Below are 26332 nucleotides of genomic sequence, written 5' to 3'. Positions count from 1 at the left end.
AGAAGGACTTATCGTGCAGGCAGTGCTCTGACACTCTCACAGACAGAGCACCTTCTAACGGGGGGCATCTCCACATGACAGACACGAGCACGGCCCATGCACTTGCTCAGCAGCACACAGGCCTCTGCAGTGGCGTGGACCCATCACTTCAGGTTAAGTTGCCTCCTCGAGAGTTTAAAACCTTGACAATAATGAGGTGACTGATGTGCTGAGCAGGTCTGATGCACTGGAGGGACTCTGAAGAGGTTCTCGTGCACACGCGTGTGTGCGCTCAGCAGCCGGAGAGAAGTCTGCATGCATTAAGACGAATGGGAGAGGTAGGGAGAGGCCAGGGATGTTGAAATGGAGCAGAGTCAGTCCACGGCCTGGACGTTAAAGCCTCCCCACCCTCCTCTCCTCCTCCTCCTCCTCCTCCTCCACCCAGAGCACTTCCAGCACCACCACCCCCTCCCCTGCTTCTCTGTCTCCCATCTCCATTTTTTCCCTATGTAAAAGGCCTGACATGCACAGGCTATTTTTAATAAAAATGAAATAGCCTTGTTGCAGTGAAGCGACTCGGTGCAGAGTGAAGTGAGACTGAAACAGCGATTTGCAATTTAGAGCTATGTCACCACTCATCATTCCGTTCTGAGCCAGCAACAGCAAATCGTCCTCACGCTTTCATCCTCTATCCCTGCCTTATATTTCACACATGCTGTAGCTCATACCCACTCGTGCTCTAAAGACTTCAAACAGTGAATGACATGTACCGCTGGCAACAAGGGTTCGGAGCAAAGCTGGCAGAGAGAGATGTAAGCTGAGCTCGGTCTATAGCTGCTACACAATGGCTGGGGAAGACAAAAGTGTTGAAGGAACACTTCTTGTCTTTTGCTAGATTTGAGATGATGGCAAACAGATGTAGATGCTGAACATGGAGCATTACATATGGATGACTTGGAGTAATTGGTGTGCAGAACAAAAAACAAGGGTGGGTTTCCTCTAGAGGAAAAGAGAAAGGGAGAAGATATTACTTAATATTGTCTATGATCAAATTCTCAAATCGACTCTTTTCTCCAGCCTGCTTTTCAGAAACTAGGTCAGTATCTGAAGTGCAAAAAAGAACATTGGTTTCATTTTTATGTGTCTCTCCTTTCATATGTAGCATATCACTCAGGAGATGTTATGGTTGGTTTTCTACACGGCCATCAAAGCCCCGAGCATTATTATGGCTCCTCTCTCTTATTTGAACCTAAATTAATCAATGCACGTGTCTGACTGTACATTTTTCCAATCAGACGAGGCCAGAGGATTTAGGTTTATCACTGAGCTCCGTGTCATTTATGGTCTTTTAATTTTCCGAGCATAGCTGGTTGTGTGGAGGGAAATCTTTTCTAATGCTCCTTCACTGTAAATCTGTTCAAGAGTAGTGCATGCATGAAAACTTTATTTAAATGGGTTGGAGCGACCACATCCCTGTGCACCCGTGACTCATGCGCTGTTGCACCGTGTCTGTGTGTGCGTGTTCATATCTGTGTGTGTGATAATGTGGGCCTCCACGCGTGCATAAAGGTGAAAACAGATGTGGGAAAATTTACATTCATCGCGGGAATTAGCAAGGCACAGTGATGAATGCAGGTGGAGCGTGGATGGAAAAACTGCAATTACACACTTTCTGTCTTGCTAAGCTGCTGACACTTCTCAGTACATCAAGTTTTCAAAGATCAATGGCCGCGATCTGACTCAAATACTAACGAAACTCAGATCATTAAACTTTAGGAAAAGGAGGACTAGCCATTGATTCAATTATTTATGAGTCTAATTAATCTCTTAAGAGGAACTTCTTTGTCTAGCGGGCACTGAGGCATGAAGCGACCATCTTTAGGGATGACATAAATCACACGGTGTCCAGGTAGTTGTGTTCGACAAGGAACAGTAAAGTAGCTGAGCTCCACCTCATCACCAGGACCTCAGGCTCAGAATGAATTAAAATTCTTCAAAGAGCTCACTTGACGGAGTGATCAATAGCAAGATTCAATCACAACAGCGTTTTGAATAGTGTGATTAACAGCATGTGGTCCAAAGGGATTTCTCTTTTCTACATCGTTTTCAAATATCAGATCGAAACAGCAGGAAAAACATCCCTAGAAACTCATAGAATCCCGCTCACTTAAATTCTGTGTCTTGTATCCTGTTCCCCATTTTAATGACTACAGCGAAGATCACACTAATTATGTGTTCTCTCGTGTGATCTGATTGCAGCATGTGCACTGCATTGGAAAACGTGACGGGGAGAAGGTGGAATGAAGACTCAGGAAGAGGGAGAAGGAAGAACACAAGATGAATCAGTTGGAGTTGGTCGCTCCTCGGTTATTCTTTGAAAGGAACTGATCTGTGAACCTCAGCTATGGCGGCACACATACTGCTTCTTCTGCTTTTATTCTGTATAGGGGAAAGAAACTGCATGGCTGTCGACCTCTCAGAGGAAGATCAGGATGTGCAAGTAACAAAAGACAAAAGGCAACAAGCTTTAGCACATCCAAGGTCCACGTACTCTGTGAGAAACAAAACACTGGAGAACCAGCTTCAAAATGAAACGGATGATATTAAAACACTACCAAATGTGTCTTTTAAAATGAACGACACAGAACCTAATGATTTTGACTTGAAGAATAATTCAGCAGGGAAAACAGTCACGCTGAAACATCCTGGATCTGATGCCAAATCCGTAATACCTCAACATCACCCTGAACTCACTGTGAACCACGAGGAAAGGAGCAATTTGACTAATGGAGAGGTTGAAGGTGTAATTAATGATCACGGCCTAGTGCCGAGTTCAGAGGAGGAGCACTCTCTCCAGCCCGGGCTCCGTTTGGAGACGGATGTCGGCGAGGATCTGCCTGAGAAGACACAGGGTCGCCCACACTGGCTCACAGAACCTGAGGTCGGCGGGTCGGGACCTCGGTCTCGCAGGAGGAGGAGCTGGCTGTGGAACCAGTTCTTTGTGATCGAGGAGTACAGAGGACCGGAGCCTGTGCTCATCGGACGGGTAAGCTGTTGTCGACACCCATCAGCATGCACATGTGAATCACCTGTATCTGTGTTAGAAGAGTGTGTGCTTCTCTTCTGAGGGAGCAAGAAAACAAAGCAACATTTGTGTAGAAATTATTATCACACAAAGAATAATTTAATTTGAGCAAACACAAATTCCCTTCTGCTTTATTACATGCATTTACATGTTTGCCAATGTCAGTTTGATTCATTCCCCCTGCTTTGCAATTCGACTGGTGTGTCATTGAAACCCATGGACGCTTATGGTTATTGGTCATAGGGGAAGTGGAAAGCACTTAGAAAATGGAAATCAGCTCCACAGTCACACATAAGAGGTTTTAACAATCTTTCTTTACATACCTACTTTTATGAACCTTAATTAAAGCCTGTCCTTAAGTGTGTGCTTTATGGAGCTACACGGGCTCAGAACATAGGCTGTGTATAAAGATGGACGATACGACAGCATTTTAATTCATAAACCCTGCCTCATCCATGTTGGTGGCTGGGACATGGGCCAAGCAAAGTCAGTGCATCTTGGAAGAATTTTCCTCAAAGATGTTTTTTATCTTTAGGCCTTTTCTACTCTCATTTTACGGCAACATAAAATGAAAAACCTAAAAAAAAAATCTACTTAACAAAATGTTAAACTTTTAAGTGAACACAGACTGAATATCCCTCATCATGCAGAACATATATACATCTACAGCTACATCTGAACATTATCTGTGCCTCATTTTACAGCAGAGTTAGAGTTAGTGAGCCGTTAGTAAGGACCGCCAGTTAACCCAATGAAGAAGAAAAAGTAGGTGGCGGTATAAACCTTAGAGTTGTTTCAGAGTGACACAGACTCCGGCTTTACCAGAGATATGGTCTGATAAAAAACTTATCGTGTAACTTATCTATGTCACTCTTTGATCTGAGCTTTATGTTTTGCTCTTGTTCGGCTGCTGGATCAGTAAGTGTTGATTGTAGGAAGATAGTCTGGGCTTGTGTTGTTAACATTAAAGTGTATGATCATTGGTCTCAGTTTTGTGGATATGTACAGATTGTGTGTTTTGTCGACATGCTGATTTAGTTGCTTGGTGTTTGAATTGTGTTTAAAAGATGGAAGAGTGTGAACTATTTGTTTTTTGGGGCTGAGAATTAAGTACAAAACTCAGAATTGTGAACAGTGAACGTGAACTAGTTCATTTTAGTCTTTACAAACCGAGCTTTGACCTAGCTCTTTTTTAGTGTTAACTTGCACACTCACAGCATTGTTAGTATCCTGATAGTTAAATTCGTATCTAAGCAATAGCTATTAAATCTAGTTTGCTCCCTTGGTGTTTCGGCGCCAAAGCATTAGGATCATTAATGTTGGTAATGGAATTTTAAAGGTAGGGTTGGTTTTCTGAATGAATTGTTATCTTATATGTTGAAATCCTCTAAAAATCCCTATAGCCATCAGTAAACAAAGGTAGCAAGTCAAGGAAAAGTTGTTTTCTTGTAGTTGCCATGCAGTGTTTTCATGTGTTTTTTTGGGCGTAGCTTTGACGAGAGGGCTGATGGGAAGTGTCAGTTGCGTTTGAGCCTGCTCTTGTGAGCTTTTCCAGGATTACCAACCCTAGCTTTAACTGTTCCTCTGTTCTGGCTCATAAAACAGAACTCTATGACGACGATGTAACCTTGCAGTAGTTTTTGTGTTATCCTGCTGACAAACAAACGAACATACAGGGGTGTAAATGTTATCTCCTTGGGGGAGCTAATAACCTTAATTCCCTCCTAATCTGGTAGTTACTGGGTACAGCCTCTTCCTTTATTTAGGACCACTGCTTCCTGGGGCCAATCCTTCTGCCCAGAACCAAAGGTTAGATAACTGAACGAGGGCAAAAGACAAAATGATGCATTCATGTGAATATTAAAAGTGTATTGAAAACAAAAACAAAAATGTTGTTTGCTTACATTATTCAACATTTTAACTGTAAGACAATTTCCAGACAAAGTTGAATAAGTGTTTTTCTGAGCTCTCAATGCTCCTTCATAGGCTCAGGAATCAGGCGTTAATGTAACTGGAGATAATTGCGCTGTTTGTGCTCCCACTTGTCGTGTCACATACTTGAGTCCTCACCGACGCCACACCAGCACCCTTCAGCTGCTGTCGGTGTCGCGGCATGAAAAAGTGCCGGAGGTGATTTAATCCGCAGCACACCTGAACCATGGATGTCCCGGGGGTTTACTTGTAGCATTTCACAGTCAGATGCTCCTCACTAATGCAGCTGCTGGCAGCTACAGCATCCTCACTGTAGGATTATATCAGCTGTAACGCTAACAGGGACTGTTGCCAGCCACTTTGTAGCTAGAAGTATATACTTTATAGTGACAGTCTAGATTGGATTCTCACCAGTGCAGTATACACCTCATAAATGTTTAATCTGCCTGGTTGTTATTGATACAGTCAGTGGAAGGGTGTTAAAGCAATCAGTAGACACACAAGACGGTTCACTCCTCTGCAAGCACAGCGTCTTAATGTTGATGTTCTTGTAGTAAAGCATCCCTGCATTGTGAGGAGGTTTTGACGCAAAGTGTTGTCATTCTGAGGCAGCATCAGTTTGTTTGCCAAAAATAGAGAGATGAACGTGTCAAACCCATTACCAGTGAAAAGTCTGAGGTGAGCTATCAACTGTTCCAATCACAGGTGTCTCGAACCCGCGTGAAAAAAGAAAGGAACAGTCTTCAGAGGAGAGCAGTGTGCTGCAGATAAAGTAAAAACCTGCCGTCAAATGTACCGGCAAGTGAGAGGAGGAGGAAATTTGGATTACAGAGGAGGAGAGAAAGTGACAAAGGAACTGGCTTTGTTTTTACGGGATGGATAAATTTCTTCCCCGCCGTGAGAGTGTTTTTCCATGCTGACTGAAGCACAGCGGGACTGAGCCAGCAATTAGAGAGTGAGGAGAGAAGGGGCCTGATAGAAAGAGAAGAGGATGGAGGGAGGGGGAAGGCAGGGGAGGGAGATAGGCACAGTGACTCTGACAAAGATGTTTCTCCTGGTGAAGTGTGGGATCAAAATTGAAGTCCGCTTTAAGGAAGAAAGGAGTGAGTGGGATGAGGGGATGTAGGGATGAATTAAAAAAAACAGAGTCCCTTATCTTGCAATTTGTAGGGTATGCTATCATGAGTTTCTATAATCCCTAACTTTATCCTCCCCACACACACACACACACACACACACACACACACACACACAAACGCAGACCCACAGAATGTACACTCATATGTGCACTAATCTTACATATTCTCCTGGTCTCTGCCTGAATGCTGTTCACTGTGTGAGCATGAACATATGTTATGATGGAATATGTAAATACATCCACGCCTGCAGATCTCATAAACACACACCGACTAATTCTGCATGTTTCGTCGTGCCGGCTATTCCATTTCTCACTTTGTCAGTTGCTCCCTCAAATTGCATGTGACACATTGGAAACGCTTTTCAAAATTCACTGGAAACCATCGCACCACATTTGTAAACAGTCACTGTTGCAGCAGAATTTTTGAAATCAAGGCTTTAGTTCTCATGAGTATCTAAGGTCCGCAGCAGAGGTTGTGAGTAAGCCTCGTGGATTATGAACATGTGCAGATGCGCCTTAAGGGTAGAGAGATGTGAAGGCTCCTGGTCAGAAAGCTCAGTGTGATGAAGGCTGAGTAATCTCTTTAGCTTTCTATTTCTGTGTGTTTGGCCTTTTACCTATTTAGCTCACACTAATACCCTCTCTGCCATTAAATACTGAACCAATATTCTGCACCACGGAGCAAAACAGAGGGGAAGAGAGAGAGATAGAGAGAGGAGGAGGAGGAGGGGAGAATAAGAAATGTGAGCAGATGGGCATCCTGTGTAACTGAGGTAACATGATGAGAAGAAAGAGACACGAAGACTGGGGAGAGAGGGGTGGTTTAAAAGGTACGGGGAAGAGAGGCAGATGGATTTATGGGCCCGGGAAAGAAAGAGACAGATGGATAGGAAAGAGAGAAAAGTTTTGCAGATGGATACCGCACTGTGTTCTAAAAATTGCATCTGCGAACACACATGTAGGACATTTTGCAGGGCGACTGTCCACATCGATGTGGCTTTGCCCCCAACAAGCCCCCAGTGGCACGTCTGGTCCACTGAGCTGATTAGCTGAATGCATCAGTACTCATCCTGGTCCCATATGTATCTTCCACACCTGGTGCCATTCATTTCCGATTCACCGAGCACATCCCGCCTTATCATAAATCACCCATTTTACACAGTCATGTTTTCACAGGGCTTGCCAGACGAATGGATGAGCGTTAATGAGAGATACCTGCCTCAGCATCCTGCCTGACGGTGTCCAGTGATCCACTCTGTGTTTTTAGACTCTGTGTGTTTCTGTCCTCCAGCTGCACACGGACATGGACAGCGGACACGGCCAGACCAAGTACATGTTGGAGGGAGAGGGGGTGGGCTCCGTGTTTGTTATCGACGGCAACACGGGCAACATACATGTCACCAAGTCTCTGGACCGCGAGGAGAAGGACCAGTACCGTCTCGTCGCCACGGCGACAGACCGACAGACCGGCCGAGCCCTGGAGCCCTCCTCCGAGTTCATCATCCGAGTGCAGGACATCAACGACAACCCGCCCATCTTCCCCAGTGACACCTATGTCGCCATGGTGCCGGAGATGGCCAACATTGGTATTCAACAAAACAACAATAAAGGGAAACTCCAATCAAAATGTATTGAAAGGGGGCTGTAACATGTTGGTATGGCGATGTCTGTAATTGAGATCAGCAACTTGAATTTATGTAATCTACTAATTCCACAAACCTCTGTCTGTGTGTGGGGCGCAAACAGTTCATCTTCTTCACTTTTCACTTGGCACGTGTATTGTTAGTGGTCCAGGGAGTTGCAGTGCCAAGTTTAGCATAATTTTGATACGTTCAATTCTAATAAAAATTCAATTAACAGGCGACCAGTGCTCTGTAGAAGTCAGAGGGGATGGGACAGCGTGCCAACAGTCAGTCAGTGTCAATAACATATTTATTGGATATAAACCAGGTAGGATGAAAGCAAAGTTTTCTAACTTCACTCTGCACCACAGACTGTTTATAAAAAGCTCTGCACACAACGCCCAGCACACAAACAATAATAAGTGACAGCATATTGTAGAACTGCTTTAAGAAGAATCACTAATGACAAGGAATAATTCTGAAGTTGCTCCAGAGCTTTAACACAATAATTAATTGGATGCATCGTATCGGGTCATCACTGTTCACTATAGCTGTGGAGATGGAGCATTGCATTGTGGAATCAGGCAAATTTAGGGAACTGATATCAATGATGAATTTGGTGCAGCTTGATTGAGTTTAAGGGAGACTGTTGGGCCTTGGTGGAGATTTATGCGCTCCACTGAGTACCATTCTAGTTTTATCATTGATTCACTTGCAATAACATGAATAATAGTTGTGTTTGTGAGTATCAGAAACAGGATAAAAACACCCAGGGACTCCAGGGACTCCACCGACATGTGTTTTTAACAAGCACAAAACCAAAGACTATTGTCAGCATGTGTCTGAAAACATTTCTACTGGCACAGCTCCAGTGTTTCATCTTTCAATCCATATTCGTGTAGCAGATAATTGTTTTGAACACCCTGCGCATATGGACAGGCAGCGAAGAAGTCGATAAATCCTTTTAATCCTGCTGATATAAGTGTATTCATGGAGCTACATTTTGAGTGGAGTATCACTTTACGTTGCCTGTGAACCAGATTCAGCTCCTGTGAGGAGGCTCCTCACTTGGTCACCTGCGTTCTTTCCTCTGTTTCACAGGCACCTCCATAATCCAAGTCACTGCCAGAGATGCCGATGATCCCACGTATGGAAACAGCGCCCGGCTGGTGTACGCCATCACTCAGGGACAGGACTATTTCTCCGTGGATGCTCAGACAGGTCGGGTAGCTTTGACGAAAGTGCCACATATCCCCTCAAAGCTGTTTACCATTACACGCCACTCCAGCTGATGATTACACTTCATACAGTAAATCCCTGTGGTGCTGTTAGGTATCATATGCTGTAGTTTTTTCTACCATATGTCGAGTCCAACAGATAAGAAACGTTTTAACTACATTAAGCATGATTTCGCTCAGAAGCAGAAGCGGCTCGGAGTCACGTGCTTCCCCAATGTCCTGATTCGAAAATAAATATACATCTAACTCGCTTTGATGCCGACTCCCAGAGACGTTGTGTCACTGAAATCTGTCGTTTTTATCATTCCCCCCCCCCCCGCTCCCCACAACCCGCTCCACCAGGCGTCCTGCGAACAGCCGTGCCTGACATGGACAGGGAGACCCGGGATGAGTATCTGGTCGTCCTCCAGGCCAAAGACATGGGGGGGCATCTGGGCGGATTATCCGGGACCACAACCGTCACTGTGAAGCTGAGCGACGTCAACGACAACCCCCCTCACTTCAGGCGGAGTAAGCGCTGCTGTTATCAGATCACCACTTAACTGTCGGTTGCGTTCAATCTCTATATAGCTTTGGAAATGTGTGTGTGTGTGTGAGCAGAAATTAAAATGATGAAATATCTTGTAAAGGCACTTATGACAGCAGCCCGATATTTTCCGCCTCCTTTGGGTCCTGGCTGCCTCGACACGCTCAGAATACGATAGAAGCTCTTAGAGCAGCAAACCATCTACCCCTTTGATTTTCATCCACTCTTTCTAATCATTGTTTCTGCAATAACGTAACCTTTTGTGCCAGATGACGGGCATTAACATTCATAAACACTCCTGTGGTTCAAATGGACTGCGGGTCCAAGCTGAAGAGTGAAAGATCATGTCCACTCTTTCTTTTTCCAAGCTTTTCCCTGTTCCACGCTATTAATATTTCATCTTAAAGTTCAGTGCTTTCCACTTCAGTAGACTAAAAATCACGGCAGAACATCTCTAACACTTAGACATATACTGCATTTCTCTATATCTTACCTCTCCACTGTTTCCATTTCCCCCCCATTCCTCCCTCCTGACACTCTCTGCTTACTGCCATTCATCTTAATGTTTAAAGCCCTCTTCCTCATGTTGATGTATTGTGCTGCAATACAATGCTCTATAGATGCAATTTCATATTTATAAGTGCCGGCCTAGGGCAACTTATCGACTGGTATCTGATGATCTCGTCCCTACCTCGCCACCTCGCTCTCAGTCAGTACATTCGACAATGACGCTAGGATTTAGGCTAAAGGCTGATTGAACATGCTCTTTGAATGAGAGGGGTGTGATTTTCAAATTTTTTTTATTACATGAAGGATTTGAATAATTCACAATCAGTGAGATCGGGCTTCTCTGATTTAAAGGGATGCGTTTCTCTGAAAATGCTGCTTGTTGCTACGCTGCCTGACAGGCACACAGGGGCCGTTCTGCTCCGGTGACATGACACCACCTGCCACACATCACTGGCTTCATCTCCATGCTGTGCCGAGTGGACAGACTGTTACACTAGCAGCTACGATTCTCAGTTTCATAAATGCACTACTCAATCATTAATAACTGAATGGGACTAATACACATCACTTAACAAATGGCTTTACAGTTTTATTTACTGTTTGTTTTTAACAGAAAGGAAGGATCCTTTTTTTTTTAAATTCTCTTTTTATTTATAAAGGCACATTTCCATCACATACATTAAATACAGCTTTAGTCTGTCAAGGACATAAGAAAGGATGGATGTACTAAGTTGGGTGATACTAAGTTTTGTTCATACTGCCTTTCTGGGGTTTTGCTTTGGACCTAAACTACTCCATGTAGGAACAATAACAGAGGTAAAGAGAACACAACCGGGGAGCGCACTTCACACCAAAAAAAAAAAAAAGGAGGATCACACAAAGTAAAGTATATTCAAATAAAATCAGATCTAACTGGTTTTACATACTCAGTCCATTTGGTCCAGGTCTTATAAAAAATGTCTTTCTCGACCTTGAGGGAAAAAGGATATCTTTTCCATAACATAAATCTCATACACAATTTCAATCCATTCATCAATGGTGGAAGGGTCCACTTTTAACCATTTACTCAACCCAAAAACAAAGTTTCGCATTTTAATGGGATGTTCACATTAAATACATTGTTTATATGTTTGTGGATATCTTCCCAGTAAGACCTTATTGCTTGGCAGGCCCAGCAAATATGGATGCTGTACCTTTTATCCCCTTAAAACTGGATGCGGATCTGGATCCAGGGAACATTTCGTTTTTTTCACTTTAAAATCAGAGATAGTTTTTAAAAGTGTCTTTGAATTCTCAGGAAATAGATCTTCATAGAGACTAGGGACTGACATGTATGAGTGTGTGCAATTTGTTGCAGAACCGAAATCAAAATATTGGTTTAATAAGGAGTTAATTGCTCTACTGAGTGACATTCTAGTGATCTATCGGTTGATCTTTTAAAGTGGGATCACATGAAACGACGGAAGAAATCAATGTTCACATTTGAGTTGATCGAGTGGGTAAATTGTCACCACTTATTCTTGATGAATGACGAGTAATTGGAAACGGTTGTTCGTCAGTTTTCTGTCAATAAATTTGTCAATGAATCGACTAATTGTTTCAGCACCAAAGAGAATTGCATTTCAAAGCTGATCTGAGGCTTCAGTGTACAAAATTCTCTTTGTGCTGCAGCTCCGTAGAGAGAAGCCAAACAGAAAGAGGCGGATTAAGTGTAAAATGACACTGGATTTAAATAATTCCGACATCTGAGGCCTCATATTAGCTTTAACATTATTGCACAAAGCAAAGCCTGTGGACAGTGTTGCTCACCACTAAGACGATATAGACATGAGGAATGTGTGTATTAATGTAACCACAATTATAGTGTGAATAACTTGAATTTGAATGACTAAAATTTGAGACACTGTCATGCTTTACGTCATGTAGTTGGACCATCATTCAGTGCCAGTTTGCAAACCCGTTACATCCGTGGTTTTTCCCTCTGTGCAGGCGCGTGGTCGTTCTCTGTGTCTGAGCTGGCAGCACCGGGGGTGGAGGTGGGACGGCTCACTGCCGCGGACCCTGATCTGGGGGAAAACGCGCAGCTGGAGTTCACCATCCTGGATGCGGAGGAGGCTGAGATATTCAACATTACAGCGAGAAACCGAGAGGGCATCATCGAGCTCAACAAGGTGAGTGACGAGACCCGGGGACAGACACTGTGGATTCAGGGATTCAATGGCATTATTTTCATATATGCAGAAACAAAAAAGTTATCAATGCAATTCAAATCTTACATTTCTTTATCTGGTGACATCGATAAATATATAAATATATAAATAGAATTTTTAAAAAAAGGAATACAAATAATTTTTAAAAAAAAGCACATTCCTATCAACTTATTATACAAATCATACACATACATCCATGCACACTGAGGTAGTCTGTTATAACCTTGGTTACAGGCAATGTGCAAAAACAATTATGCATATAGTTGTGCCAAAGAGAAAATGTCAGTAGTGTAGCTTTGTATTAAGTGACTTTATGTAGCGCAGCTTTAGTTCTATTATGAACAAAGTTAAATTACATTTATTTGGTGAATCAAACACTTCAGTCCTCCACTCCAACCCCAGCTGCTGCTGACAGGTTCAGTCTCTACTGGACAATTAAAGAGTAACAATCATCAAAAACATCAAAACCTGTTGCTTGTATGAAGAGAGCTGGTCATGTGAAGGAATTAGTCTTTTTACTTTTAAGAGTTTGATTCAAAGATGATTATCGTGCAGTGAGAGCTTGAATCAAAGGATAAAGAGGGTGAGGAAATAACAGCACTGGGTCAGTAATTACCCAAAAGGCCAATATGGAATATGTAAGCTTCATAGAGGGATGATGAAAAGTAAGTCTCACTGTATATGAATAATGAAGCACTGTATGTGTGAAGAAATATAAAGCACATATATATGAATCCTACATGAAAGGCCCTCAATGAAGCATAGCCTAAAGACTGAAGATGCTTTATTCCTCGCCCAACAGCTACTGGATTACGAAACCCGCAACTCCTATACTTTCTCCGTGGAAGTTGCCAACCCTATAGTGGACGCCCGGTACCTAAGGAAAGGTCCCTTTAAGGACCAAGCAACGGTCCGGGTCATGATCCTTAACGCTGATGAGCCCCCCCAGTTCTCCCAGGCCCGGTACCATCTGGACGTGTCTGAGAACTGCCCCCCTATCTGTTCTGTGGGCCGGGTCTCTGCCGTCGACCCAGACACGGGACAAAGCTCCAACATCAGGTGGTTATTACACCATCACTCACTCTGTCTCTCTGGCTCCCGCAATGTTTTTTCTTTATTTTTGCTCATCTACTCTTTCCATATCCCAGGTACTCCATTGATCCGCAGTCAGACCCCGAGGCTCTGTTCCGCATCGCCTCTGACACGGGCTCCATCAGCACGGTGATGGAGCTGGACCGCGAGCTGGAGCAGTGGCACAACATCACCGTCATCGCCACACAGAGGGGTACGTCGGCCCCTTCGGCCCTCGGGGGGGCAGAGCTCACCGGAGTCATATTTCACAGAAAGCGAAAGCGCCCCGGGGTCGGCAGCACAGTGTGTGGCGTGTGAATGATAGAAATTCAGTGATGATTTCAACATTAGTGTCCTGTTCTCTTTCAGACAATCCCAATCTTCAGTCAAGGGTTGTGGTTGCCATAGAGACACTAGACCAGAATGACAATGCCCCAGAGCTGGACAGGCAGTACTCCACATCTGTGTGTGACTCCAGCGTCCCCGGTCAGGTCCGTTCTTGTTGTTGTTGTCTTTGTCTTATAGTGAATACAACTCTAAATTGTATTCTTGTTCTTGTGTTTTCTTCTCCTCCTTTTGTTAAAACCTTTTCAAAACACTGGTTTATATCAGACAAAATTACCTCATTTTTATTTAGCCAGCTTTACATTTCCAAATATTATGTCATGGAATAGAGAGGTAACACTGTACCATCAGTCAGGGAGGATATTAAGAAAGTGCTGTCAGGATCATTGAAATAAACTACCCTCTACTACTATTCGTGTGACACTAATCCTTAAGATTTCAGGCCAGGCTGATGTGGTTGCCTCGGTAACAGCAAGTGCATTTTAACAACACAGCAAACACTCGTAAAATGCGACGATGCAGCCAAGCAAACTCAAAATGTTCTAAAGGAGAAGTCGGTCAAAAATAATTACAACCATGTTCTAATTTTGTCTCTTTTCTTGTTCCATCACTCCTTGGAAAATTAAAAGACTAATCAAATTTCCCCAAATAACCTTTTCTTGTTTTGTGGACACATTTTTGAAAAACAGATTCACAAATTCAGTGACTAATTCGGCGCATCTTCTGTTACTCCTTCACAATAAAAGCCAACGTGTCTTCCTGCCAGCTGAATGCTTTTACAGTGAAGCAGACACTGACGTCGGGTTTGCACGAGCGGCAGCTAAGTGCAGCTCTGACGCAGCATGAGGAGAGTGAACCATGAACAGTGAAATTAAAAACAGTAACGCTGGATTACACCATTCATTGTTTCCCCTGAATCCCCTGTGGTGGACTCCATCGCAGAGGTAATTATAGAATGAAAATTACATTGAATGGTTATTACTGAGAAAAATCCCAGCCATAAAATTGATGGAAAAGAAACTGGGGTGGATTTCATGAAAATCTAAAGGGATTTCAACTAAGTTTGTTGCTGCAGTCAAATAGAGGTGTTTATCCCAACTTTATCAAAACAATTTCTTCCTGGCATGTGTCAGCAGTTCCACCACAGCTTTGTTTATATGCCCATATGAGCCATTATAATAGAGCCTCCTGTTCTGCAGGTAGTTCAGGTTCTGCGAGCCATCGACAGGGACCAGGGAGGACAGGACACGCCGATCCACTTCAACATCCCCCCAGAGTCCAGCTCGGCCCTCAATCTCACCATCAGGGAATCTGGAGGTGGCAACTGTTACTTTTCATTTAATACACACCACCAACAGAAATCTGGGCTTGATTTTTGTGCAGTGACCATGATGGATGTGTGTATGTTTTTTGTCACGTTATCAGGTGTGACAGCCAGCCTGGTGCTCCAGTCGGCTTTGGATCCCCTCCCTGGCTTCTCCTCTTCCTTACACACCCTCTACGTGCCGGTCGTGCTCCGTGACGGAGCCTCGGGTCTGACCAACACTGGCACCGTCACTGTGACCATTTGTCCCTGTTTGCAAGGGGGCATGCAGACGGAGGATAGGGGGAGACAGAGGGACAGGCGATGGGAGAGACACATGGTTTGTCTGCCCATGCCGTCCGCCTCTCCGTCTCTCATATTCAGTTTGGTCACCCTGCTCGCCATGCTGGCGTGTGTCACCACTCTGCTGGGTAGGTTGGGTCGTATCTGTGGATCCTTCCAAGTCCCTATAAATATGTTGTTTGTGATTTTTGAAAGACGCTGAGCAGTTGTGTCAGGTCGCTCCTGTGATGTCTAAGGAGAATGTGGTCATGTGTCTCTGTTTTGCCCTTTAGTGGTGTGTGCACTCTCGCTGTCATTGCGCCATCAGAAGCGAGACTCCCACTCACCCTTCGAGGAGGATGATGTCAGGGAGAACATCATCTCCTATGATGACGAGGGGGGAGGGGAAGCGGACACCGCCGCTTTTGACATCACAGCACTGCAGAGCATGCACAGAATGCAGCACATGCACAACAGAAACATGTGAGCTGTGGCCCAAAAAATTAAGATAAAAAAGGAAAAAGTTGATCTTGCCATGGTGGCTTATGGGAGAGTGTGCGTGTTTGTTTTTCTCTCTGACATTTATCTCTTGGCACAGATGGTACACCCAACAGAATCCGCCGAGGGCCAGGGCGTACAGCTGGAGCCGTAACCCGCGCCCCGGCCTGGACCCTCAGCAGAGGCCGGGCTCTGCTCCGCTCTACGGGCGCCTCTGCTACGGCATCCACACGCTGCCTGTTCTCCGAGATTATCCAGCCGGGCCACTGGAGGCAGGGCTGCAGTTAACACAGCTGACCCACGGGATCACCGGAGGTCATATTGGCAATTCCCTTGTCATCCAGAACCAGAGCACCTTTGAGCCGCTGCTTCACTCTCCTGAGACGAGCCCTGCTAGTTATGAAGCAGAACACATTCTGGCGAAGAGCAATGTTACCATCAGAAATGAAGGCGGTGAAGCGAATGAAAAAGCAGATACAAAAGAGAATCTGGATCAGGCCAAGGTCAGAAAAACAAAACAAACATTTCTGTAAGCCTTGTATAAACCATCTTATGAATATTGAAAATTGGAGTCCCTGCAGAACACTTTGTGTTAAGATCTAAGCACCACTGAATTCAAAACATTGAATAGTCCTAATTTACCTATAAAACGTTCAAGATCCGTTATTCATCTTTTCAGCTCTGATAAGTCAGATCAGGTCAAAGAATCTGAAACTGAATGACGGAAGATTTGTTTTCCTTCTATTCATGATATCAGGGTTAAGGTCGGCAAATGGACTTGATCTCAGCAGTGTTTGTTGATGCATATGCCTCTTTGAGTGTAGCTACTGCATATGAGTATGATTTAAAAGGTAGTTCAAATAATTTCATATTTTAACTACCCTTTAAATCAAACAGAGAGAGAGAGAGAAGCCCTGGCTTACACGTGCCAATGTGTCAATAACACAACTTGAATGCCACTCAGTAGCACATACTTCCACTAATGCCCAACAATGTTTTTTATCTGGATCTGCACAAAATATCAGTCCTCTCAACATGTCTGATTTTTTTCCTCAAGATTCATCAATTATTCTCTGAGAAATCAATGAAAATATACAAAGGCCCCATCACACAATGTTAAAGAAAGAGAAAAACCCCACCCCACCACAAAATCTAATGGAAGTTCGCCTCGGTGGAGGTAACATGGCCAGGCCTTATTTACACTGTGGTACTTCACCACAGGATCTAATGGAACATATGTCTGTTAGGGATGAGTAACCCAATCTGTCTGTGGGAACTGACAGAAGGTTCGGTAGGAATAATCTGATTTAATTTAAGATGCTCTTTCTCTGAACTCGTGAGAAAGTCCATCAGGGTCTTCTGACCTGCGTGTAGCCGTGTTTTCATCTCTTGCTTGTGTTTTTGTTTACATGTTTAAGTTCTAAATAGAATTAAACTATAATTTAAAAAGACACCAAAATTCAAGATAAAAGATTCAGGCTTAAACATCCAGTCGACAGAGGAAATCAAATCTGTCCAAACACATTAGTTTCACATGATCCAAGAAAGAGAAGTTCACAGGAGCGCCTGGAAAACCTCAAGCATTTAAATTATAAATATCAATGTGTCAACTCCCCAAAAAAAGGGTTTTCTGACTAATAGCTAAACTTCAAATGATCTCATTCAAACCACATGAATTAAGAAAAAATATTCCAATGCAGTGGGGTTGAAATTTCAGCCTCACATGATGAAGGGGTGATAACATTCTTATAATGTCTGGTTTCTAAAAAGAATGAAAATTATTTGGCTTTTTATTGCTTCCATATATTTGTCCCTGCGTGTCTTTTTGAATCGTCTAATCTCTCCCTTCTCCTATCCTGTAACAGACCAACCCAACAGAAGCAGCACCAGCCGACGCTGACGCAAATCTGAACTACTCTGACCCAAATGAGTCTTCGCTCCAAAGTCACGCCAGCTCCTCATCAAACCAGCATGAGGGGCGGCCGGGGTCATCGCAGACTCAGATCAGCACGGGAGCCACCAGCTGCACCCTGGATGACATTGATACTGATTGCTCCATTCCCTCCGTCTCAGAGAGAAATTATTCAAACGGTAGTCAGATTCACTCTGTGAACCCTCCTGTTTACCCCAAATCAGACACGTACAGCATCGTGGGCTCGCTCAATCCCAACAGCAGGGGGACGTGCATGAACGGGACGAGCAGCGGCGGGTTGTACCCAGCGGGGGTGCAGCTACTGAACATGTGCAGTCTCCAGAGAAAGGATTTGACCCCGCAACCTTTGCCCTTACCTGGGGCCGTGTTTGGAAGCAACACAGGCTGGCCGTTCAGGCCGGAGCCTGCGACGGCTGAAGCCTCTGACCCGCAGCCTCTCTGTATGGAAGACCTCCTGAACTTCCGCCTGAATCAGGTGACCTTTGACCTGTCACAGCCTCCATATGACTCACTGCAGACTTACGAGTTTGAGGGCCGTGATTCAAGAGCTGAGTCACTGAGCTCGCTGGAGAGCGACAGGGAAAAGGACGATGGGCGGGTGGTGGGAGGGATGGAGGAGTTGAACCAGAAGTTTCAGAGGCTGGTGGAGATCATCCGAGAGAGGGAGAGGGAGAAGGAGGCGGAGAGAGGAGAGATGCGGGCAGCTGAGGAAGCTGAGACCGCAGAGGCCGCTCTGAGCGAGACTCATAAACAAACAGAGAACCAAAAAAAGGAAATACAGAGATGGGATTTCTAGTGTGCAAGAAAGGAAGAGGTTTAAAGAGGAGCGCTCTGTTGACAGTGATCGATTTTAAACACAGCAGGAGAGGAAAAGAACACATCCACCGACAGGAATCCTCTTGTTTTTCCTCCCTGCCAGGAAAAATCCATGAGGCTGACAGTGTGTGGAGGAGCCGCGGTGGAATCAGTGCACAGCGTATAGTTTTCACATCCACTATGTTTAGAAGATGCATATGGAATCTGTCACTTTTCACACTCGTGTAAATTATATTAATAATGCACTTGGGCTTTCAAAGCAGATGTTATGAAAATTTAACTTTTTTTTTTTTAAATATTGATTCTGAGCCCTGAAAGCTGCATTGTTAGAAAATAGGCCTCGTTAAAAATGGAGTGGAATTGTGAAATTTAATATTGATAGTTTAATAGGGGCCCACTCACGATGCATCTTTGGAATCTGAATGGAACATTTGCATCTGAGCTGGAGAGTGTTAGAACCACACAAGCTGTTGAGCTCTGTGGGTCGACTACGCCATGTGTTCACCGAGACTCTCCAGGGAACCTGACTCTCTACGTTTATATACTGGAGCTCTGTAGCGCGGGTACGACTCCAGCGTGTGCTCTCCATTACTGTAGCAGAATCTGCTCACTATGCAATTTGCACACAGAAATGATTAGATTGTCACTGTTGAAGACTTGTGCACTGTTGTGAAGGGTGAGTAAATAATGTCTATATGTAGATATACATGAGACCTTGACTTCAGTGGTTCTTGCTCAAGAGTGGACAGTTCTTTTTTGGGAGGGGGATATTTACTCAAATGCAGGAAATTAAGGGTTTGCAGTTATTAAACTGTTGCAGGCAAAAGATTACGATTCATAATGTCCCCCATAATTTCCCCCACACAATATTATATGTGTTTGCCCGTCTAGAATTATCTCCAAAGGCTTATTTATCTCCCACTTTAAAAAAAAAAAAAGACAGACTTAGGCAAAAGTCATTACGAGAAGCTGTGCACACAAGCATTGTTGTATTTTTTTTCTAGTCCAGAAAAACACAGGCAACAGCAAAACAATCATTTACTTTTAGATTGTGTAATGTTATTCAGGCAATCTGTCATTTGGTTCCATTCTATCGCTGTTTCAAAACACATTTATTATTCAGAAGATATAAGATGGAGTCATTAAAAATAATTACATTATTTTTCAACAATATGATGAAATGATTTTGACTTTCTGCAATTATTTCCCACTCTGTTCTCCTCTGCAGTGGGAATTAAGGTCTTAATCAGCTGCCGGTCTTACAAGATTGCAATGCTTACAAGCTAAATTTGACAGAAAATCTTTGGCTCCGTGACAAGAAAAATGAGTTGTTAAAGACCGGACTCCTCGGGCAGAGAAAGAAACGCAGAGGAAAGAGGAGTGAAATATTACATGAAGAGCCAAATGATAAGTAGTCCTGACCGCGCTGCAATTTGTCAGGATAGTGTGGATGTCCTCTAGCGTAACACAATCTGCTGCAGAAATATCAAAGCACAAAATGTTAAAGAAGACACATCAGGATCCGACAATTGTTTAACAATGACCTAAATATAGACTATGAAATGTGAAGGACTCACACACTTTTATCACTTCAGAGAGCGCGACAGAAATAAAATAACAGTGAATTACAATATGTTTGAAAATCAAATGTTCACACACATACATAAAATAGTGCCAATATGAGGACAGTGAGATAGGGGGACTACAGTGTGTGTTCAGGCGAGTTGGCAGTGCAACAGTGCCACCTAAAGGTCAATAAATGCACTGTATCAGTGTAGTGTATTTAATGATCACAGCACAGCAGTTGGAGAACAATATGTTAAATAAAATACACAGGAAATTGAAGTTCAGTTTTCAGTAAAAGAGCATAGCTTTTATAAAATCATGACAACAAGTTGTTTGTAAAGATTGATGCTGCCATAGGAGATTCCCTATGACTTTATGGCTCGTACTTAAGTGAAGGGACACTATGTAAATAAAGCAGGGAGGTTTTTTTTGTACTTGCTGAATTGAGGGTACTATTTTTATTTTATTTTATTTTTTTGGGAATGCCGAGAAAAGCCCTTTTTCTAATTCCATGATTAGACTTAGAAAAGTTTCACCTACAGTGGCCCCAATGCAGGACTTTTATTTTGAATCATCCATTGATTACACAAAGCTGCTGTGTTCTGTCGCAACAATATGTAAATTGTGTTGAGCAACGTTTCTGCCAACCATCGCGATAAAGAGCTGGAGCGCTGCCTCGCCTGCTGCAGCTAAACCCATCACTGAGTTTAGAGGGATTTCCACTGTCACTGTGTAATCGGGGAAAAAGAGAGTCTGATGGCAAACAAATAGAAAGCAGAAGGATGAACTCACAGCTGACATCTCCTCTGGGCTGTCATTTCCATTTGACATCAAGTTCAGTCACATTTTTAGAGTGAGATACAGTACGCAACTAGATAAACATTTAGATATATGTGTATCTGAATCCTGAAATTATTTGCATATAGCAAGATTTATTTTTTTGCCATAAATCTCAGCCATACACTTGCTTGGCCATTGAGCTGGGAAGGAGTTTTGGTCTAAATGTTATTTGCTAAACAAATCAATAAATGTACAGTTCAGTAAATGATTAGTTGTGTAGAATGTTCTCAGACAGAGGCTTCTGCAAAATATTTACAAATTTGATTTATCAATCATTCACACATTCATTTTGAAAATGAAAGCAAATTGCATGTTTTCTTAAAAAAAGGAAACAATGAAAAAGTATGAATCATTTGCATTAGAAACTTATCAATAACTATAATCACAAACAGAAAGTATGTATTGATAATCCACATTGAGCAGCTTGATAACGTTTCCCCCCTTATTGCTTACATGGAAGACTTTCTATACACAAGCACTTTACATCTGAGTGATTGGCTCATCATCTGTGAAAGACAGGTTATAAGCACCAGCTGCACCATTTTCGATATTCTTCGGCCGGATCTCCACTTCAGTGTCCTCGTCTTCGGTCTTCCCGCTCTTTTTGCTAGAATGAGAAGCCAGAAACATAACTGATCAAATATCGCATGTTGAAAGAAAGAATTGAAAAAGAAAGAAATGCATGTGAAGATGTGAAGCCTACCGTTTCTTTTGGACCACAGATAATACAAGCACAGCGATGATGCCGGCACCCACAATACCCATAACCACCCCGAACACGATGAGCCACGGGGCGGTGTCAGGGTTGACGGGTGCTGCCAGTGTGGGAGGGATGCCCACAAACTCCAGAGTGTTGTCGGAGAGCAGGAAGGCATTGTTGATCCGATTCCTGGACTTTCTAATGAGCACATGAAAAGTTTCAGATATAAAAATGGACATTAACATTCAGCAAGAAACCACACCTACTGAGTAACATTCAGGAAGTGCTAAAGGTTTTTGAACATCATTTACCGATAAGACAATAAAACCTGAACTCCACCTTCATTCCACCTGTGTTTGAGGAACACACTACAATATACTTTGCATGCATAGCACATGTGCTAGTTCATAAGACCGCTCATGTGCTCTTTAATACAAATTTACAAGCGTCCACTTTGTTGTTATCACAGTTTTGACATTGAAATTTTGCCTTTGGCGGCAGGTTTGTGTTGTGGATTGAAAGGCAGCAAATATTTGCAACTGTTGGCAAACCAACACGTTTACACACGATAGCATTATCAGCAAAACAACCCTTTCACGTCAGCATATAACACACTGTTCTTTATTCAAAACTAAATCTTAATTTGTTCTGCTATAAGCTAGTCGAAATTAGTTCTACATTAAGTTACCAAATCATAACACACATATTATCATATAACACACTATAACAAACCCACCCTCGCTTGGGTCAATATAGTTTGTTGCTAACTTTGCCTGGTGTGAGCTATATGCGGCTAATTTTAACTAATGTTAATTCAATAACAGATTACTTAAAAACAAAAACAAAACTTAATACAGGCAGCCCTCTCTAAGTAAATCCAATTGTTTTCATTTTGCTGTAACATCCCACCTGGTTTGCATGACTTGATAGTGCTTTGTCGTTTGATCATATTATTATTCCAATATTACACAAGCCACTTAAATGTTCTGTCAAATTCTTTTGGCCCAGGCTTGGCCCACATTGCCAAACAGAACAATGTCCTCTGGCCACATACTGTGTGGGATGATGGACCTTGGGCGGTCTGAGCCACAGCAATACCAAAAGTCACCATAGGTGGCCCGCATTTGTTTTGAGATATTTTGGCCACATTATCTATTTACAAGTGCGTTTTTCTAAGGCTCACATCCATTTTGTCCAGGCCTCAGTGGACTGAAGCGACCCACATCCGTTTTACTATCTGGGTCACTACCAGCTCAAGGAATTGCATTTGTGTTACTCAGAGATTATTAACTATTTATTATGAAAACGATTTTTTATCATCTTGTCACTGCCAACAAAAAATGTAACCTTTAGTACATATCATACCTAAAGAGATAAAAGTCCCCATCTATTAAGACAATAAGAGTATTGCACCAACATAAATATATATCACTAAAAAACTAAAGATATGATACACAAAACATTAAATGGAACAACTGACTTAAGTTTGAATATGACAACTGACTCCTTTATAAGTGGGTAAGAAAAAGAAAACATTTTTAAACAATGACAGTATCACTGTGTCATGTGATTACCTGACAGCCTCCTCCACATTTCCTTTTTTGACGAGTTCTGAAGTGTTCAGCGGTGAGGTCACCACAAACCAGAAGGACACTCTGGGAGTCTCATCGCACACGACAATGTTTGACACGCTGGTGAAGTTCCACAAGACAATAAAAAGCACATCAGTGTCCTAACATGGTGATAAACCGTGAGTCACTGATTTCATTGTGGTGAAAAGAGATTATATTACTGTTAAGTTCTTTTTTAAAACCTTTTATTGATTTCGGTAATCAAACAGTAAAAGAAAACACACGAAAGTCGACTTACTCAAATATCTGTCCAGCGATGTGATTCCTCATGGCAAAAGCCAAAGAGGCTCGGAAAAGGAACATCTCATTTGAATTCCAGGGATACTGCAACAATGGATCACGACATGTTTTCAGTGAACACCATTAAGCTGATGGGCCTTTCCTCAAATGAGTAGTGAAATCTGGATCATATTTAGTGTATTGCTTTTCATGAGGGCAATACCTTGAACTAGCCTTTAACCTAGTGAGCCTTCGAACGGATATTTATGAGATGAAAATCTAAAAATATACGTACGGCTTCCTCTCCCAGAGCAGTGCTGATGCTGAGTCGAACTTTGTAGCCGTCTGAAGCATCTATAAAGATAAAGATTATGTCAATGATCCTGTACGTCCTATCAATGTATGTCTTTATATGTTTAAATTAAAGAGTAAGGCTTCAATATGTCTATGTCTTGCTGATAGAGCTGCTATGTGTGTATCCAGTGACATTCATATCTGGTGAGATCTGTTTACCATCACTTCATCTAAACCTCAGCAGTGATTTCTTTATACGTTTTTAGAAAAGTCCGTCAAATAGAATGTATTTCAATAATGTCCAATGAAAGCCAGTGTTAGGTTAACATCTGAGTTATCTGTCCAATCTCGGTTTCAGTTAAGAGATTAGAAACTGCATTCCACCCTGACCGCAGAACTCGACTGATGCTTTTACAATAACAATGTTAACTTATTGCATATTAAATGAGAGATAAAATGTAGAAATACAACATGTCAATATGGGAAAAAATGTGAAAGTGTCCCTCTGTGATCACTTACCTGGTGTACAGAGTTCATTTCCCAGAGCGGATGATAAACAGAGCAGGAAAAAGGTCTTTTCCAACATTTTCGCAGGAAACGAGAAGCCACAAAGTAAAAAGCTGCAGGTGAAAGTCCCAGTGTGGAGTGGTTTGTGGAGGTGAGCAGAGGAGCTTCACTGGATAGAGTCTGGGTTTAATAGTTAAGCCAGGACACACCTGAACTGACCCGTCTTACCCCTACATAAAAAAATTTATGAAAAAATGGCCGTCAGAGGGGCAGCTCGCCCTCAGCTCACACCATGGAAACTGTTCAGTGGGAGCTGCTGCAGCCAAAGTGCCACTGTTTGTTCAAGCTTCCAAGAAGCCAGATAGTGAGGCAGACCCGACGGAGAAAAACACAACGGCTCCGTCTGCGTCTGCACTGTACTCAGCACAGCACAGTCTGTTCCCTTGACATTCAGAATGACCAGCACCTTTATATGAGGTTGCCATATTTGACCATTATTTTGTGCCGTGAAAAGAAAAAGTCACAGAGACATCAATCAGCCTGGTGAGCAAAAGTTGACTCAATAGTTAAGATAAGCATAATATAATTGCATTCCTTGAAACCTGATCTGGTAAACAGTACATGGCAGACTCTGGTAAGCTCATTATGTTCACTCTCTGCACAGTTTTTAAAAAACATGTCCAAGCAGGCAAAGTGGTGAAAACCTTAAATAGACAAACTGAAAATGTCTCCTATCTGGGATCATTCTGTATATTCAGGGTTAATCATCTATTCTGCCCTGACAGGGATGCCTGCAATTGAGTGAATTATTCAACCACATGTAGTGAGGGACGCCTGACTAAGGCTTTAATGAGAAACTAAGGTACAGACACACAAAGCAAAGTCTGCTGTCAATTTCACTATTTGTGTCTGTTTCACCTGACGCCAGCAGGTATTTTCCGTTCAGAATTCCCATCAAGGCTGAGCACATTAAACTGTGGCCTCCAATAAACCATGTTTTGCTTCCGTAAAATGTCTTAAGTGTTATCCTATAAAAACAGACAACACCCATGCTGAAAGAACACGAAAATAATTCACTGGGGTTTACAACACATGCTGAAACCCAGTGAAACCACACCCCTCCCTTAATCCACCAATTTTTATATGGTCAGTTGCAGTAAAGTTAATAGTAAGAGGGGGGGAAATTATAAAAGGAAATGTAGGTGTTGTTTTATTTTTGACAACTTATTCTCCCAGGCATTTTTCCCCATTTGCATACAGTGCTTTTCAATTATACCACTGACTGCACGTCTGTTTACTGACCAGACGGTGGCAGTAGAGTTCCTATGGACGCACAAGCACCTGCACGTGATTTCCAGCGTTGCACAGCAGTTTATGGCAGCACAATATATCCTTTCATCCTGACACAGCAGAAACAACACACCACTGTCAACAAACACTCCTCTACATACACTCCATGGTGGAAACACTCCAGAGTATATCTGCAGAAGAAAAGTCACAATACAGACGGAAACAAAATGCAACAACATAGCAAGACATGTGAAGTGATCATTACAACTTTGTTTAATAATTCAACAATTAAAACACAACATAAAGGCTGCGGTCCAATCAGGAATCAAATCAAGCTTTCTAATTTACTCATTAAGATGTCTTGTGATTATGGAAGGTGTAGGCTCAGTGTTTTTGGAGCTGAAGGACTCCAGCCAGGATATCTTTGTCACTGCTGCTTCAATTTTACATCTCACATTGATTTCATTTTGTTGAAACTTTACGGAAGTGCATTGATAAATCTCTTTCGAGCCGCTTTCAAATCAAATGACTGATTTACAACATATTTCTTATATTGAATAACATCTTTAGGCGACTCCACCTTTCTTCTTCTAATAAAACTCTCTTTATAAATCATTTGAAATGCAGGTACATGTGACTGTTATCACAGGAGCAGTATAAAGGCATTTTATACTTTTTATCTGATGTATTTTTCTGTCTGAAGAAGTGGTCTCCATTCACTTCAATTGTATTGGATTTGTATACAACCCCTGAAACTCAGAAAGTGTTCAGTGGACTCAAACCCTCCACCCACCCCT

General features: G+C 42.7%; 2 protein-coding genes across 2 annotated transcripts; one reads left to right on the top strand and one right to left on the bottom strand.

Annotated features, from left to right (window-relative positions):
- The first annotated feature begins 2611 nt into the window (after nucleotides 1-2611).
- Nucleotides 2612-18468, top strand: LOC133011211 (cadherin-24). Its single transcript, XM_061078915.1, has 13 exons — nucleotides 2612-3025; nucleotides 7426-7720; nucleotides 8858-8977; nucleotides 9337-9504; nucleotides 12020-12201; nucleotides 13043-13299; nucleotides 13389-13618; nucleotides 13681-13802; nucleotides 14856-14973; nucleotides 15082-15390; nucleotides 15535-15724; nucleotides 15840-16242; nucleotides 17605-18468. Exons 1-13 carry the CDS (start codon nucleotides 2612-2614, stop codon nucleotides 18466-18468), a joined length of 3672 nt encoding a protein of 1223 aa, XP_060934898.1.
- Nucleotides 18469-19584: 1116 nt separating this feature from the next.
- On the bottom strand, nucleotides 19585-24538 carry cltrn (collectrin, amino acid transport regulator). The gene is made up of 6 exons (XM_061077997.1): nucleotides 24258-24538; nucleotides 23740-23798; nucleotides 23464-23549; nucleotides 23169-23285; nucleotides 21598-21792; nucleotides 19585-21501 (listed from the first exon to the last, which is right to left on the bottom strand). Exons 1-6 carry the CDS (start codon nucleotides 24322-24324, stop codon nucleotides 21375-21377), a joined length of 651 nt encoding a protein of 216 aa, XP_060933980.1. The 5' UTR covers nucleotides 24325-24538; the 3' UTR covers nucleotides 19585-21374.
- Between the last annotated feature and the right edge of the window lie 1794 nt (nucleotides 24539-26332).

The sequence above is a fragment of the Limanda limanda genome, chromosome 9, assembly GCF_963576545.1.
Source record: "Limanda limanda chromosome 9, fLimLim1.1, whole genome shotgun sequence".
Taxonomy (NCBI): Eukaryota; Metazoa; Chordata; class Actinopteri; order Pleuronectiformes; family Pleuronectidae; genus Limanda; species Limanda limanda.
Note: the sequence above shows the minus strand (reverse complement) of the source record. Positions and strands in the feature narration are given on the sequence as shown.

Excerpts from the sequence above, each read along its gene's own strand:
- LOC133011211 (XM_061078915.1), top strand. The coding sequence starts at position 2,612 with ATGAACGACACAGAACCTAATGATTTTGACTTGAAGAATAATTCAGCA. Across the intron at positions 12,202-13,042 it reads GCATCATCGAGCTCAACAAG|CTACTGGATTACGAAACCCG; the intron begins GTGAGTGACGAG and ends CTCGCCCAACAG. Across the intron at positions 15,725-15,839 it reads CACATGCACAACAGAAACAT|ATGGTACACCCAACAGAATC; the intron begins GTGAGCTGTGGC and ends CTCTTGGCACAG.
- cltrn (XM_061077997.1), bottom strand. The coding sequence starts at position 24,324 with ATGTTGGAAAAGACCTTTTTCCTGCTCTGTTTATCATCCGCTCTGGGA. Across the intron at positions 23,550-23,739 it reads CTGCTCTGGGAGAGGAAGCC|TATCCCTGGAATTCAAATGA; the intron begins GTACGTATATTT and ends CCATTGTTGCAG. Across the intron at positions 21,502-21,597 it reads TCTGTGGTCCAAAAGAAACG|CAAAAAGAGCGGGAAGACCG; the intron begins GTAGGCTTCACA and ends TTCTCATTCTAG.